Source organism: Semicossyphus pulcher, unplaced genomic scaffold (genome assembly GCF_022749685.1).
Source record: "Semicossyphus pulcher isolate SPU_LCO1_2020_fin unplaced genomic scaffold, fSemPul1.0.p SCAF_19, whole genome shotgun sequence".
Taxonomy (NCBI): Eukaryota; Metazoa; Chordata; class Actinopteri; order Labriformes; family Labridae; genus Semicossyphus; species Semicossyphus pulcher.
This window is the reverse complement of record NW_027211692.1, coordinates 1,405,001-1,422,500: the sequence shown is the minus strand read 5'-3', so window position 1 is coordinate 1,422,500 and position 17,500 is coordinate 1,405,001. Positions and strand designations below refer to the sequence as shown.

Here is a 17,500-nt window from a genome sequence, read left to right as displayed (position 1 = left end):
TGGCAGAGAGCTGGGCAGGCTTGACAATCTCATTGGTTGAGGAGGGCGGCGAGGCGGCGGCAGCGACAGCCGTGGGGGCGACGAGGATCTGACAGAACTTCCCGGTGAAGTTTGGCGGACAGAGACAGCGATCCTTCTGCAGGCAGACGCCTCCGTTCTTACAGAGCAGAGGACAGAGGACTGCAGGGGGACACAAAGGCCTGATCAGACCAGCTTGGTTTAATAGTTTGGACCCCCTTCATTATCTAGAGTCATGAGGGAAGCAAGTACACAGATGAGTCTGGGTATTGTTTGTTTACATGTCATGTCAATATTCTGTCTGCAGCTTGCAGCAAACACTTGGACTTAAAGTCAGTTATTACAGGTCGAAACGAGGTGACGATGAAGGAGATGTGCAACAAACAAATAATATTTTGTCATCGATGGTAATACCAAAGAGTTTAGTTTGTGTTGACTGCTCTAACGGACAAAAGAAGTGAGACAGACGTTTCTCTTAATGTTTCAAAAAATACAAAAAACATTTTGACCTAAAATCTGACTTCAGATTGTGTCAGTCGGACACGAACAGCTCACAAGAAGCACTTATTTTCTGTTCACACCAGTTAGTAACAGGCTACATCACACACACACACACACACACACACACACACACACACACACACACACACACACACACACGCAGGTCTGAGGCCAACACTAACACACATCCATCATGTTTACTGCCGGCCTGGAAACACTCTCTGTCCATTTCACAACACTCTCTACTGTTTACTTTCAAGCTGCTACACAGATGCATTCTGGGAGGTGTTGTTGGGTGTGGCCCCTCTCCTCTGTTGCTAAGAGACCAGAGAGTCCATTATGAGGTCAGGTGGTGTTTGGAAATCAAACAAAGCTGGCTGCCCTGATGGAACGGAGGTGAAAGCGGACCGGGCGCCAGCTGAACCAGCCAGCAAACTTCCTACTTCCTGTTTGAGCGCCTGCGACAGGATGCTGCTGTATTGTTACCCAGAGTTCAACTGCTGCTAATGAGCTGATATTACCCAGAAATCTTTGCAGGAGGAAGGAAACCTGCAGCTGTAGCACCAGGTGCAGCCCCAGAACAGCTCACAGTTTGAAATAAACTGATATTTGTTTAAATATGATTAATTCATGTCGGCCCAGAATGCAGAGAAGCGTTCCCTCGACAAACACACAAACATTTTCTGAATACTGCTTAGATACTGAAAAGTTCCACCTCCTGAGCAGAACACAAATTAAGTTCCAGGAACTAAAGAAAATTATTTTTCTGACCGGAGAACAGTTGGAGGATCTTGCCACTTTTTCTTGTGTTTGCCCTTCAAGAGGTCGCCTCACAGCTAGAGGGTTACTGGTTCGATTCCCGGTTCAGACGTAGTGGGCCTTTCTGTGTGGAGTCTGCATGTTCTCCCCGTGCATGCGTGGGTTCCCTCCGGGTACTCCGGCTTCCTCCCACAGTCCAAAGACATGCTCGTTAGGTTCACTGGGGTTCAGGGTGGAGACCTAATGCTGTTATCAGAAGGATGCATTCATACTACTGTGTTACTTTACAGCTTTGCTCTCCTAACAGGTAACACTATCAGACAGTTAGGTTAGCTAGACAGTCGTTGGATGCTAATGTTAGCTGTTGTTGGAATATAATAAGTTATCTAATATGTTTTATTACTTTGAAATATGACCAGATGTCCCTCCAGATTTTCCCTATTTATTGACTTCAATCGGGACGCAGTGAGAGACTGACCACGCTGTCCTCCATCTTGTTTTTATTATATCTTGTTGCTAAACCAACCACAAGCTGGATTATGTCACTGTTAGGTCTTAGTGCTCCAATTAGCGGTGCCGTTTAAATAGCACTGTGTTCAAGTAACATCTTCTGTAAGTCATCTTCTGTGTGTGTGTGCGTGTGTGTGTGTGTGTGTGTGCGTGTATGTGTGTGTGTGTGTGTGTGCGTGTGTGTGTGTGTGTGTGTGTGTGTGTGTGTGTGTGTGTGCATCCATTTGTTCAATGTTAAAACTGTGTGTGTTCATGTCCACACCCTTTAAAGAGAGTAAATCTTCCATGTGAAATGTTTGTTCATTCTCCATCATGTCTTATGAAACATTACACACACACACACACACACACACACACACACACACACACACACACACACACACACTCTGAGATGCTGCGTGTGTGTTGGTGTAAACACAGTGACCTAATTATTATCCCGGACATCGCCCTACAGATGGCCTGCATCAGCTCTCACACACAGTTTGGAGGAAACTGGGGCAGAAGAAGAAACAGTGAGATGGAAAAAAGGAGTGCACAGGCATAAATAAAAAGAGATTAAATAGATGACATGATATAAACAGAACGAGAGATTAAACAGAAAGAAACTATGATTCATTTTGAGAGCTCTGTGGTCACATCAGCACTCCATACACAACACGACATCTGTCATTTTAGCGGCTTATAGAGTAGTCGTGTAACATGTAAGCAAACAGATGTCTACATCTACATCCAGTACACAGACAGAAACATGATCATTCATGTTGAGTCTCTTTTAGCTCTGTTTTGGTCTCCACCTCCTGAGGGAAACATCGGTCTCTTTAGCTGCTAAATGCTCCTTTGAGTTCAGCAGCTAGTGTGTCTATCTGCTGTTTGCTGATGAACAGGGAGTGCAGTTTGTTTTTACATGGAGAAACCTCCAGGGACGAGAACGAAGCCAACCAGCCAACCAAACAGCTGCAGTTCCTCTGGTGTCCACTTGAGGCTGTCTCCAGCAGTGAGTCAGTCCCCATAGAGCCCCATGTTAAACTTTACAGCAGAAATAAACATGTTTACAGCCTGGTACAAAAAACAGTTTGGGTCTCTATAGCTCATTTCTCTCTTCATGACAACTGTACGGGGAGAATCTTTATACAGCTCACCTGTTTACATTATATTAAGGCTTACAGTGATGCATCATTAGGGGCGTGGCCTCTTTGAGTGACAGCTGGGAGCTGCTAGCTGTCTGCTAGGTGTCCCCTCAGCTAACTCAGTCACTGAACGTAACCTCTGAGCCGTGTTTGTGCTGTTGGAGCCTTTTGGAGATTTGTTCATGTAAATATCAGACAGATAATCTGTGTGTGCTTTATTGGACGAACAGACCGTCCAACACGTCTCACACACTGTTTCTACACTTACATTTGGGGCAAAGGGGGAGATGGGGGGCACAATGGAAAGAATGGGTAACAGAGAAGCGAAGAAGAAAGAGGACAAAGGGAGAAGATGTCGACAGGAAGAGGCACACACACACACACACACACACACACACACACACACACAGGTAAGGGAATCTTCCATGTGTCCCAAGTGAAAAACAAACTGTTAGAGGCTGGATGGGGGGGGGTTGGTGACCTTTTGACCCTATGATGTCACCACCACCTCCCTCGTTATGTGTGCGATTGTGAGTGTGTGTGTGTTACCGTCCAGTCTTACCTCACCTCTAGTTTAAACATTCACACATCACCGACAAAATATCCTGGGCACATGTGTGTGTGTGTGTGTGTGTGTGTGTGTGTGTGTGTGAGGGTTAACTTAATGATAAATGAAAGCCATATGTCAGTGGTGTTCCTCCTCCCTGTGTCTCCTCTTGTTCCTCTCTTTGTTTCTCTCTCTGGTCTGCAGCTCAAACTCTTTGCAGGAACATAAACAGCAGAAGGAGATCATTTATCAGTTGGTAACTTTAAAATAATGAAGCAGGAGAGTGCAACGATTACAGCTAGTGACAGATCAGTAAAATATATGTAAAGAAAGAAAAACTGGATAACATAATCCAAGATGGCGTCCCATTCATGACACATAGAGCCAATAGAGGGTCACGGGTTAGAGCATGCTCAGTAAATGCTTCCTGTTGGAGTCCTGCGCACGTGCTGATTTCTAGACCTTCTGACTGTTTTCATCTTTAAAGTGGTTCATGTGTTCGTCATGATTGTGTTCAGGGAAGAGTCCGCGATCCAACATATCCACATGGCGGCCATTTTTGTCTTTGTAAACTCAGGGTGAGAAGCTCAAAAGCTGCCAGCAGAAGGAAAATGTCCTGTTGTGTTTCAGGTTGGAAGTCGTATAAACTGAATTCATTCCAATTCCAGTAACATTAAAAGAGATTTTACCTGGCAGAACAGGTCAAAGGAGCTGTGTTAAGCGGGGTCCACGCTACAATATAATCCGGCTGATTTTGGGCCTGATTCCTCCTTCTGACAAACATAAGCCAAGTCTCCATTTTCAGTTGTTCTAAAGATGATCTCTCCAGATGTTCCTGTGGTGTGAGGGATGCTCAGAGTCATTTTACTTCCCCCGATTGGCTTGGAAGAACGTCGTGGCTGCACGATTTCAAATCGAAAATATTAAACATGTTCAATATTTACGATCTGATCTCCTGCTGTGTGGGGGGAACCCCAAGGACAGCCGAGCACGCAGTCTGTGGAACACCACGTGGAACCAAACGATAGCCAATCAGGAAGCGAGCTGACTGAAGCAGGAAGCACAACAACCGCAGCCATGGCGACACAAGCAAACATGAAGCATAAAGTAACACGTGCAGCCCGTGTTCACGCCGTCTCCACCACTTCGTCCACAGTTTGTTCTTTTTTCTTCCTGCATTTTCAGTAAAAAGTCCAAAAACTATCATCACCAATTCTTCCTGCCCGTCGTCCACCATGTTTATACATCGTCATGTGTGGGCTCTCACACATTTTCTACATCTGGTAAGATGAAAAATCTTTTAGGGTGGACATTAGGCAAACAAACTAACAGATCAAACCGGAGGTAGACCAGCAACCACCATGCTCTGTGAGTTAAAATTCCTGTTTTTGTCAATGGAGTCTGGTGGCTTTGAGGAGAATGATGTAATGGCTGTTAGTGATTAAAAAAGCATCTTACTCCTGAACAGAGTTGCTGTTCTGCAAGCTAAAATCACAATTGCAGAGAGCGATGTAACGTCTGTGTGTGGTTAAAACAATCATCTTCCTCTGTAACAAAAAGGTCTATCTCTGTAGGGATCCTTTCTGTCATGTTGTCACACACTTAGAAGAACAATCTGAGCCTGTCAGTGGAAACAACAAGAACTTTTAGAGGACGACCTTTGACCCATCAAGGATTATGTTGCAGCCGTTCTATTTAGTCATTTAGAGAAAATGTAAAGAAAAACACTGTCATTATATTGTTTTGAGCTTTTGCAATGTTGTCTAAGAAAACGGATATATGATTTGTAAACTGGACCACGCCTGTTCAACATTATCCATCTGATAGCTCCATATGAGCTTTCCGGACATTAGCGTGACATCAGAGGAAAATGGCCGCTGTGTGATTATGCTGAATAGAGAGTTTAAAGACTCCACCAACACAAGAGGTTGATCACTGACTCTCTGACTTTGACTGAGAACATGAAGCGTTCTGAGCTTCGAGCTGCAGGAATCATCCAGCAGGATTCAGAGGAACGAGCTGAAACCAGAGACCGCCTGGAAGGGAGGAGATCAATCCAACACCCTGATGGATTTGATTTGATATCTCTGACCTGGGATCAGATCAGAATCCAAAACTATTCACTGGCTCCGCTTCAGATGGCGAGCTCGGCCAACCATCAAACAGCTGCAGGTCACATGACACAGCTGGAGGAACTTCACACGCTTCACATGAAGCCTCACATGTTGAGTTAAACTGCAGAAATCTGGACGACACACTGACGTTTTCTGAACCCTGCTTTCTCTGGGTTTGCTTGTTTGGTGTCTTCCTGATCTGATCGAGTGTGCGAAGTGAGTTTTTAGTATTTTGGTATAAATCTGGTTTTAATCTCAAAGAACTAAGTGGCTTTCGGGAGGACAAGACAGAACACAAAAGATCACTAAAGCCTGAGTTTGAGCCGCTTGAGTTTACTGCTAAAGGTGTTATACAAGTAAACGTCCAGGTATGAAGTTTGTAGTCTACTTTAGAAAATTACATTTTAATAACTGATCCTCATCGTGGTCCAAGCAAGAGATGATATTACATTTCACTATCATCCTGACGCCGACAACCACCTTCGCTCGCTGCTGGGTCACAAAAGACGTGTGCTTCTCTGTCACGTGACCCTTACTCTGACAGAAAACAAACGTCCCCAGCTTCGCTTTGTAGCCGCTAACTCACCGTGAGTAACGAATACAGCCGCTGCTGACCTTGATGTCGATGCTAGCTGCTTGAATTTGATAATTGTTCGATTTAGGGAGAAAGAACCAGAGCCAGTGTACGTAAAAGATCACGTGGTGTGTGTTTTCAGGGATTTGTTCTGAAGGTGAGTCTTTGAAATTAAGAGGTAGTAGTGTGGACGTTACCTGACGCCCAGGCAGCACAGCAGGAGGTTCCCACTCACAGAGCACCAAGCCCGGCTCACCTGCTTCCACCAAACCCACCTGAGGCTGCGTCTGAGGCAGGATTCATGTGATGGAGGATGCAATAAGTGCCCTCGGCTCACCATACAATCAGTGACTGGTGCATCAGGGTGATGCACAAAGGGGTTGATAATGTTCAGAGAATCCTTAACCTGCAGCAGATCAACAGCTGCGGACACGTTTACGAAGGTGACAGACTTTCTGCTGTTTAAGGACGTACATGTGTTCAGACTTTTGTTACAAAAATAGATTTAACTTAGATGTTAGAGATACAGTTTGAGTTTTCTCTCTGCTTTATCGTTTAGTAAGACAAAATTCTCTCAACCCTGATTCTGATTCTGATCCTGTTTAAAACTCAGTTCTCTGGTTTGCAGAGTGTTTGCACACAATAACACTTTTGTCTACATAGAAGATTTAACAGTTCTGACTGTTTGCCTCTTGCAGGTGTATTTCAGACTCTGCTGATACACTTTGGGCAGGTGAGTCCCTCTGCCCAGGACGAGACGTCGGATGATGAGTGATAATAAGTTCACTTACAGACTCTGAAGCCCGGTCCATGGGAGCTGTCTCTCCTTCCTCCCCCCTCGTTGCTGCTGTACAGCGTGGTCACGTTGCCTCGCTCGCAGTAGTTGACACATCGGTCCTGGCTGCAGCGCACCTTGCAGATGGTCGGCGTGAACATCACCTGGATCCTCTCCGCTCCTCCTCCTGCTCCTCCTCCTGTGACTGTCTGTCCATCAGCTGGCAGAGGAGAGAAGACGACGATGAGGACGGACGACAGAAAACAGCGGAGTCGAGGCTGCAGCATTTTCAGAGTTGCAGTCAGAGTTTCTGTTGCATCGTCCAAACTCCCAAACCTCTCCCCTCTAACTCTACCTCGCACGTCCCTCTCTCTCTCTTTCTTACTCTGTGGTAGAGTGGAAGTGTGTGTCGCAGGACAAAAGTTTCGAAGAATAAAAGCTTCCCCCCTCTCTCTCTCTGCACTCTGTTTTTCCCTAAACACCCCTGTGTGTGAGCGAGCGAGCAACAGTGTGTCTGAGCAGAAAGTGAGAGAGAGAGGTAGAGAGATAATTGAAAGCAGTGTGCAGAACTGGGCTCAGCTCCAAACAAAATGTTTAGCAGGGATCAGGTCCATCAGTCCACACCGAGAGAGAGAGAGAGAGAGAGAGAGAGAGAGAGGGGGGGTTAGTATATGTCTCTCTCTCTCTTCTCTTCTTTATTGGCTGCGTCTTGGTGCGAGCAGAGAGCGTGTATCTCTGAACACAGTTTCATAACAGACCTCAGAACAGTAGAGGATGTCAGGCTGATGATGCAACCCTGGTTTGGGTTTCAGGGGTCGACATTCACAAAACATCTCGGGGCTAAAAGTAGCTCCTGACTGCACAGTGAGAGGAAAGTCCTAAAACTCACTTCAACACTGAAAAATATGCTGAACTTTGAGTGGTGTTTGTCTCTACCTGATGACTTCAGGTCCAATATTATCTCTCTTAGCTCTGTTTTTGGTCAAGCCACCGTTGGTAGCACCAACAGCTGCAGTTCCTCTGGTGTCCACTTGAGGCTGCCTCCAGCAGTGAGTCAGTCCCCATAGAGCCCCATGTTAAACTTTACAGCAGAAATAAACATGTTTACAGCCTGGTACAAAAAACAGTTTGGGTCTCTATGGCTCATTTCTCTCTTCATGACAACTGTACGGGGAGAATCTTTATACAACTCACCTGTTTACATTATATTAAGGCTTAAAGTGATGCAGCATTAGGGGCGTGGCCTCTTTGAGTGACAGCTGGGAGCTGCTAGCTGTCTGCTAGGTGTCCCCTCAGCTAACTCAGTCACTGAACGTAACCTCTGGGCCGTGTTTGTGCTGTTGGAGCCTTTTGGAGATTTGTTCATGTAAATATCAGACAGATAATCTGTGTGTGCGCTTTATGGGACTAACAGACCGTCCAACACGTCTCACACACAGTTTTTACACTTATTATATGTTAGCACTGATTAGCAGCTATCTGTGTCTGTGCTCACCACACCTGGCTTGTTAGGGCTAGCTTGGTAACTAGTTAAATGTGCAGTCCTGCTAACAAGCAGCTCTGTGAGGCTTTACTTAAGCACAGCAGTGCTTTGGGCTAAGCGCTAACAATGACATGGCGAGCATGAAATGACAATGTGTGTGTAAATAAATCCTGTGGCCTCGACCAGTCAGAGGTTAAATCCTGTTCAACAATAAGCCTGATGGACAGCTGTGGTAACAAGAGGTGTGGGGGTGCAGTGTGTGTGTGTGTGTGTGTGTGTGTGTGTGTGTGTGATGCTGAGGGAAGTTTGTGTTCTTTCGTGAATGTGTGAGGGATTCTTCAGGGAATTTATTCTGTTGTATTTATGGGCTAATCTGAGGTCCTGAAGTCCTCACATGAACACACACACACACAGACACACACACACACACACACACACACACACACACACACACACACACACACACACACACACACAGACAGACATCAGATGAAAACACTTCGTCTGCAGGGGCCGTTGGGTCAGTGCAGCATGTATTCCAGAGTTACTGTTTGTAATCAGCCTCACTGTTTACTGTTCACTTGCCTACTGCTGCATTAAAGCTGCATTAGCTTACATGCTAATGCTAACAAAACATTTTCTTCTGCTGCTGCTTCACATGAAAACACTTGACTGGATAAATTGTTGGAGCTTTTATTTTGAATCCAGAGTTTGACCTCTTTTTTTAAGGATGTTTTTTTAATCTTTGCAGCGCAGTTTTACAGCGTGGATCTCCTCTTTATAAATCAAAGTTAGTTTACGCCGTGTCTGAGATGTTTTTTCCTGGTTTTGATGTCTTTGTTTTTATGAAGTGGAATCTTAAGGTGTAACTTTCAGAAAATCCTCATTCCTAGCGACACGGTCGGCTGTTGAGGAAACTGCAGTCGACCTTCTTGTACGCGCTCGTGCGGACACTCGCACGCATCAACGAGCATCCGGGGTTTTTGCCGAAGACACACGAAACTGAGCATGCTCAGTCTCAGAACTCATTGGCTCTGTTTACACTGACCGGTATCATGTTGACCGGCATAATGTATTTGTCAAGCTAGGCTGACAACACTGACATACACACTCTCTGATAGTATTTTGGTTGTCATAACGTTCGCGAGCATGCTAAGGTTAGCCAACCAGCTCTAACATAACTACACTGCATGGATCTGGCGTTGTGCTTCGTAACCAAATAGCAAATTACTCAATTACCAGCCAGATCAGCCCCGGGAGTCTGCGTGAGTTAGCTGATGTTATCTACTCGACGGTGTTTTGCTACGTTGCCTAACTGGCAAATCGTCTGTGATAGCAGACAAGCTAACGGTAGCTTGTTGCCAGCTTACAGCTGGCTGGCTAACCTTAGCCTAGGCAGGTAATGCAATGATATTGGTTAATAGAAAACAATCAGTAGTTATACACATTTGTTTTGTTCTGCTAAATAATTTACTAAACCAACACCGTTTGTTATGTTAGCTGGCGAAGTTATTTGTCAAGCGAGATAACTGACATACACACTCTGATAGTATTTCAGTAGTCATAACATTAGCGAGCATGCTATGGTTAGCCAACTAGCTCTAACATAAAGACACTGCATGACTCTGGCATTGTGCTTCAAAACCAAACGGCAAATTACGCCAGCGAACCAGCAACTCATCACAAGCATTAGCGAACATTAGCCAGGCGGGGCGGGGCGGCTGCAGAGAGCTGGGATGAAGCTCTTGTGCTGTGAGAGAAAAAACGCTGCACCTGGTGAGAGAACGCTGCACGTGGGTTTTGTTTCTATGACAACAATAAGTTGTGGGTCTGTTTTGATCCCCAAAAGCAATCGAAGGTCTCCATGATTCGCATGCCCTGCCGATATTGACTCTAGTTTTCCCCCTGACGTCAGTCACTTCCTGTTTGGTCAGACGGGCTTCACTAGATAAAACTTATGTTTGTTTTTATTCTTGTGTGTAATTTGTGTTGGTGTTGCTGTGGGTGCTGTCGTTCGTTGCCATTATCCATCTCCATTTCACAGCTTGTGTTGTGTCGTGTTGTCGTCACATCCTCTTGTTTCCCGGAAAAAAACGACCCGAGTGTTTTACATAAAAATCAGCTCACAGGTTGTTAGGGCCTCAATTTATCAGTTCCTCTACTATCCCTTCACACATTGGCAATAAAAAATATATTTGATGATAATAATTTGATGAATATATGTAAAATCTAACATATAGCCCCTTTAGCGCTCCTCTACACATATTTAATACATAAGTGTGTTTCCAGCAGTTTGACTTCTGCCCGACAACATCCCGGGCAAAGAGCCAGCGCCATAATGAAAACAGTTTGGTGTCCTCCCAAGAAAAAGGACAAAAAGTGACAAAGACACACTGCAGCTGTAGAAATGAATATATTTGTCACATTAATAAAGACAAATGAGACTAATAATAAAACCCTAATTATTTTGGACCTAAATGGAAACTCTAATCTAAGTGTGATTTAACTGGTTCTGGTTTTCCTGAGGGACCCCGGACCCTCCTTAGAGGCCCCTCTGTGCAGACGCCTGTGGGGTGTTTTATTGGAATAGAGGCTGGTTGTTCCTGCTGCTGTTTGTCTATGAGCTCATGTCCTGACTGCAGACACGACACACACACACACACACACACACACACACACAGGGACCCAGTGTGAAGCCTGAATCAATGAAGCAGAACAACTAAAAACATGAACAGTGGAACAAAGTAGAAACACTGAGCACCTTAGCATCGACATTAACCACCATTCAAGACCTGCAGAACGTTTGTCTCTTTACTTTATAACACAGCAGACTCTGCTGGACTCTACTGCCAGTCTTACTGTACGCTACTATGTTCCTTTACTGCACTTTACTAAAGCCTTAATGAGGTTAGGTGTGTTTAGCCAAAGGTACATTCACCAAACGCCATTTGCAAGTCATCATCCTAAAAGACTCAGTTTTGTAATGTAACCTGGGTCCTGTTAGCTTTAGCCTCTACCTGGTACCTCTGATTTTTAGCCTTAACGTATCAGCATTATATCATGACATGGGGCCTGTTAGCGCTAGCCTCATCATGTAAGCATGACATCATGACCTGGAACCCGTTAGCTTGAGCCTCTGTCTGTTAGCATGATATCACAACCTGGAACCCGTTAGCTTGAGCCTCTGTCTGTTAGCCTGATATCATGACCCGGAACCTGTTAGCTTGAGCCTCTGTCTGTTAGCCTGATATCATGGCCCAGAACCCGTTAGCTTGAGCCTGTTCGCTGAGGTTAACACAACCCCGTTAGCTTTTGCCTCATTGTATTAGTATTACATCATGACCTGGGACCTGTTAGCTTGATCCTCAGTCTGTTAGCATGATATCACAACCTGGAACCCGTTAGCTTGAGCCTCTGTCTGTTAGCCTGATGTCATGACCCAGAACCTGTTAGCTTGAGCCTCTGTCTGTTAGCCTGATATCATGGCCCAGAACCCGTTAGCTTGAGCCTCTGTCTGTTAGCCTGATGTCATGACCCAGAACCTGTTAGCTTGAGCCTCTGTCTGTTAGCCTGATATCATGGCCCAGAACCCGTTAGCTTGAGCCTCTGTCTGTTAGCCTGATGTCATGACCCGGAACCTGTTAGCTTGAGCCTCTGTCTGTTAGCATGATATCACAACCTGGAACCCGTTAGCTTGAGCCTCTGTCTGTTAGCCTGATGTCATGACCCGGAACCTGTTAGCTTGAGCCTCTGTCTGTTAGCATGATATCACAACCTGGAACCCGTTAGCTTGAGCCTCTGTCTGTTAGCCTGATATCATGACCCAGAACCTGTTAGCTTGAGCCTCTGTCTGTTAGCATGATATCACAACCTGGAACCCGTTAGCTTGAGCCTCTGTCTGTTAGCATGATATCACAACCTGGAACCCGTTAGCTTGAGCCTCTGTCTGTTAGCCTGATATCATGACCCAGAACCTGTTAGCTTGAGCCTCTGTCTGTTAGCGTAATATCACGACCTGGAACCCGTTAGCTTAAGCCTCCATATGTTAGCATTACAGCATGACCAGGGACCCCTTAGCTTTAGACTCAAACTTTCAGCATATCCCAGATATCACAACCTGGTACCTCTGGTTTTCGGTGTCAGCGTGTTAGCATTACATCATGACTTAGGTTATTTAAGCATTAGCCTCACTCTGTTAGCTTTACATCATGACCTGGGACCTGTTAGCTTTAGCCTCAGTCTGTTAGCATGGTGTCATGACCTGGGTCCTGGGATCAATCCCTCCATTTTAAATTGAATTTGTTTTTCAGTCGTTCTCTCTAAAGCTGGACAATGACAGGAACTGTGTTCTGGTCTAATCACAGTGATCAGGGCTGAACTATGACACTGTATTAACATTCACCTTATCTGAAGCTTTCACACTGAAAAACACACATTCCAGCTCCATTAAATCACCTTCAGCTTGTTTTTTTCCCAACAATGTATGGCTGACAGATATGACCTGTGTGTGTGCAGTTTATCTCTCAGCACTACCATATCAGCTTCACACAAGTTATCACACAAAATAATGACCCGTGTGTTGTGGTATGTCGTTAAATACACAGTAAGCCTGTGTTAACACGTACAAACAGGCCTGATTATAATGTCTGCTCTCATATCTTCACCCCAACCACCAGATAAACGTTAGACATGTCATACTGAGGTCTGTCATGGAGGGATGTGTTTATATTCTAAAATCATGAAGAAAAAAACACATGAAAACCAATCCATGCTAAAACAAATCAAATCATTCCAGCATGTCAATACCTCACCTCTATCATTTTGACTCACATAATATTTTGAATAACTTTTCTTCTTTAGCTTCTACATTAAAAAACAACTTGGTTAGAACCAGAGCTAAATCCTGGGAAGGTGGTAATCAGCTAGAGCTAGCATTTACGCTAACTGTAGCTTACATTGAGCCATTTTGTGGACACTTAACCTGAACTAAATGTTAGCTAGCTAATCAGCATTCAGAACATTTTAGTAGACAAACAGATGCTAATCTTAGCATGCTTTTTTCCCCTTATAATCAAGCTATGGTTAAGACATCAGTGTTCCCTAAGGATGAATTGTAATTACTTTGGGGATTTTCATCTGGTGCTATTAGCATGTTAGCATTGTAATATTTTCAATTCTTAATTTGGCAACACTAATGACATTCCTAGCATCAGTTGGCTTTTCAGTTAATTAGCAAATGCATGCTAACACGATAAACAAGATGATTAACACGGTGAATATTTAGCCAGACATTAGCATGTAATCACAGTCATTGTGAACCTGTTATCATACTAAGTGAGCATATTAGTTACCTTAAAGCATCACTGAGCCTTAATTCAATTTCACTAGCTGCTAGCATAGCTTTAGACTTTTAGTTTGTTAGCCTCTAATTTTTTTTACTACTTCAAGTCTTACCTAAATTCTTTCTTTTAATTAAAAACTTGTAATCACTTGTAATGAATCGCCTGTTCATGAAAAGTGCTATAAAGTTGCCTTAATTCTAAGCCAGGCATTAAAGCCGTCATTCAATACAAATTGAACATTAAAGCTAGCTAACAGTGTTGACGTGTGCATTAGCTGACCTGTGGGTGCAGTGAAATAGACGGTGTACTGGCCCTTCTGAGTGTGAAAAGTCTTCATGCTGGTTTTTCTAGAGGATGAGGAGGAGGAGGAGTCGTCAGAATAGTTGGAGTTCACAGCGTGAAGTTTCTTCCTCTCCTTCTCGATGTGCTTCATGAGCAGAGCGGCCATCTTGTCTCCTCTTCCTCCACGTGATAGTGTCTTCCTCAGCAACACTGCCTGGGCCTCCCTCAGACTGTTACAATCAAAATGCACAAACAATATAAACAATAATACACCATATAAACACAATATACTAATAAATACAAATTTTTCTGCTTATAAATGCGGTGAATTCTGTGTATGAAATACACCCTTAAGACTTTTACACACATTTACATAAATTATTTGTTTACATTTATACTGAAAAAAATGAGTCAAAACAAATGCTGAGTAAATTTGTCGCATTACTTACTAGCATTACTTAGCATTACTGCTGACACTGTATCTAAATACATCTAAACTGCGATTTAGGAAAAAATCTTCTCTTTTTAGCATGTTATCATGACCTGGGTCCTGTTAGCATTAGCCTCAGTCTTTTAGCATGTTATCATGACCTGGGTCCTGTTAGCATTAGCCTCAGTCTTTTAGCATGTTATCATGACCTGGGTCCTGTTAGCATTAACCTCAGTCTTTTAGCATGTTATCTTGACCTGGGACCTGTTAGCTTTAGCCTCAGTCTTTTAGCAAGTTATCAAGAACTGGGTCTTGTTAGCGTTAGCCTCAGTCTTTTAGCATGTTATCAAGAACTGGGTCTTGTTAGCGTTAGCCTCAGTCTTTTAGCATGTTATCTTGACCTGGGACCTGTTAGCTTTAGCCTCAGTCTTTTAGCAAGTTATCAAGAACTGGGTCTTGTTAGCGTTAGCCTCAGTCTTTTAGCATGTTATCTTGACCTGGGACCGGTTAGCTTTAGCCTCAGTCCTTTAGCATGTTATCAAGTACTGGGTCTTGTTAGCGTTAGCCTCAGTCTTTTAGCATGTTATCTTGACCTGGGACCTGTTAGCTTTAACCTTGGCCTTTCTTCATGTTATCAGTCATCAACTGGGACCTCTTAGCTTTAGCCTCTGTCTCTTAGCATGTTATCATGTCAGTTGTTTGTTGTTTAAAATAAGTTCTTTCTACAAACGTGTGAAGCTAAAGTTAGCTTAACAAGCTAGTTGCTTGTGTCTTAGTCTGAAACCAGGGACCCATCGTGTTTAAAACTTGTTTGTTAGTTGCCTTGTTACTTAGTGCACTAATTGAGTTATTTACAAGTAAACAGTCAAAAAAAAAGAAAATAATCATTTTATGTAACGGCCCTGTTATGAAAGTAGGAATGTTCAAAAATGGAGTGAGTAATATGGGAGGGTTATTTTTCTCGGGGAAACAAACAGTCTGTGTTTTTGACTGAAATAATTTTATATAATGTAATAATGAAGAAATAAAATTGTCATCGTCTGATGAAACACAGACCTGCAGCAGCTCAGTGAACAAACTTTAATCTGTACTGGAGGCCGGAGCTGATATCTAACACACGCTCAGAGACGCCCTGCAGTCTGATGTGAGTTTATTTTTCATTCCTGTTGTGTATCTGAACTCATATGTTGCAGCTGCTGGTTTGTTAAGAGAGTCTCTTTTTATGAGTTACACAATGTTAAGGTGGATTGTGCAGATAAAACTGAAAGGTTATGAGAAGCACATTTTAGGTTCTGGAATAGATTAAGTGAAACAGAGAAATATATTCTAACAGCACGCTCTTTTAATCTTTTTATTTCTCAAGAGGACAGGAAATGTGTCCAAACTTGTCCAAATTTTAACCAAATTTAGCAAATCTAACCAATTTGTGACGGATTTTTGGGATAATTTGTACAGAGGCTGATGGATCCCAAAGGATAAAATCTAATGACTAATCCTTGGACATTGTTTCTAGCAAGGACGTGCGACTCTATTTCTGATTTATAGTGAAATGTCTAAACAACTATTAATGAGGGTCATCCAGACATTCTTGTAACCCTCTGGATAAGTTAACTTTGGTTTTCCTCTGACTTTTCATCTGTCAGTATTTTTATGTGTCTAAAACTTTTCCAGCTGTACTTTGTCCATTTTTATTACTTGAGAACTTTATTTATTTGCCTTTTTTTCAGCTGTTGTAACAAGAACATTTCCCCTGTGGGGGATCAATAAAGCTTAACTTTATCTTAGTTTGTGACCAAACACCTGCAAAAACGAATAACAACTCATCAGCCTCAGCCGTGTTTCACTGAGAATTAGCAAAAGTTAGCATGCTAACATGTTAAATCTAAATGTTAAACATGGTAACATCATAGCTGCTAAACACCAGCATGTTAGCATTATCATTGTACGCACGCTAGCATCATAGTGTTAGCTTTAGCTTAAAGTACCGCAACGCAGATGTACAGCCTCAGAGAGCTGCTAACATGGCTAACACGGTGTCCATTTCTGTCCATGTTTATCATCTTAGTTTTAATTTTGAAAAGCGTCTCGATTACCCAGAATCCCTCCTCAATCAGCTCCATATGGTGAATTTTCCCACAGTCCGTCCTGACCCTGGCTCTGAACCCCTGACCTCTGTGACCTTTCACCTCTGACTCAGGGTTGTGTTGAGTGTTAACACTGAGGAGTCTCTGAGGGGAATCTAGTTTCACACACAGACAGAAAACTTCTGAACGTCTTCTCTGAGACGAGGACAAGAAGCCTCTTTACTTTCTGTCGTCTATCACAAACATGGATTGTGTAACTTTGCTGTTTCATCGAGCTGTTAAGTTGCTGAAATGTAATGTAATGCAAGTATAAAGTAGCATTAAAGAGTTATTTGTCTTATTTAAACCAGGGCTGCAGGTTTGCTTAAGAGTAAGATTTTTTTAAACCTGAAACAGACGTTACATCGGTCTCTTCAAAGACACCAGACTCCATTCACAAAAACAGTCATTTTACCCTTTAGAACACAGGAGTTACTGGTCTACAGCTGCCTCCATCACTCAGTTTGTTTGAGATATTTTGTGTGATACAGGTGTTGTGCTGGATCTGAACTAAATAATTAAAACACCACAATAACATAATAACACCAAAAGCTAACTCGTGTGTTCTGCAATAAGAATGACTCTTCTTGTCAGTGGAGTCTGGTGTGTTTGCAGAGAGCGATGTAACGTCTGTTTCTGGTTAAAAAATCATCTTCCTCTTTCACAAAAAGGTCTTTGCCTTGTTTGTGTTATTATTTACAGACTGAAACACTTTTTAATCTCCAGCCTGCAGTGTGCAGTACGGTGGACAGTATTTACAGTGTGTATTATCAGGGGAAGAGCTCCACCTGCTGCCTGGACAGAAAACTGCAGGCTTACTCTGAACACTTCCTCTAAAAAGTCACTCTACCTGTTGTAACATTAAGTAAACAGTAAAAAGGAGTAGAGATTATGAGAGTTATTTTACCTCAGTGA

At 43.3% G+C, this 17,500-nt stretch overlaps 1 protein-coding gene across 1 annotated transcript in view; it reads right to left on the bottom strand.

Moving 5' to 3' along the window:
• Nucleotides 1–17,500, bottom strand: part of LOC138597368 (latent-transforming growth factor beta-binding protein 4) — a 56,491-nt gene that overhangs the window by 28,227 nt on the left and 10,764 nt on the right. The window contains exons 2-5 of the mRNA XM_069668963.1: nt 17,493–17,500; nt 14,030–14,262; nt 6,942–7,145; nt 1–180 (exon numbers count right to left, since the gene is read on the bottom strand). The exon at nt 1–180 is cut by the window's left edge and continues 78 nt beyond it; the exon at nt 17,493–17,500 is cut by the window's right edge and continues 910 nt beyond it. Coding sequence (XP_069525064.1) covers nt 1–180; nt 6,942–7,145; nt 14,030–14,262; nt 17,493–17,500 — 625 coding nt within the window. The remainder of the gene's footprint in view (nt 181–6,941; nt 7,146–14,029; nt 14,263–17,492) is intronic.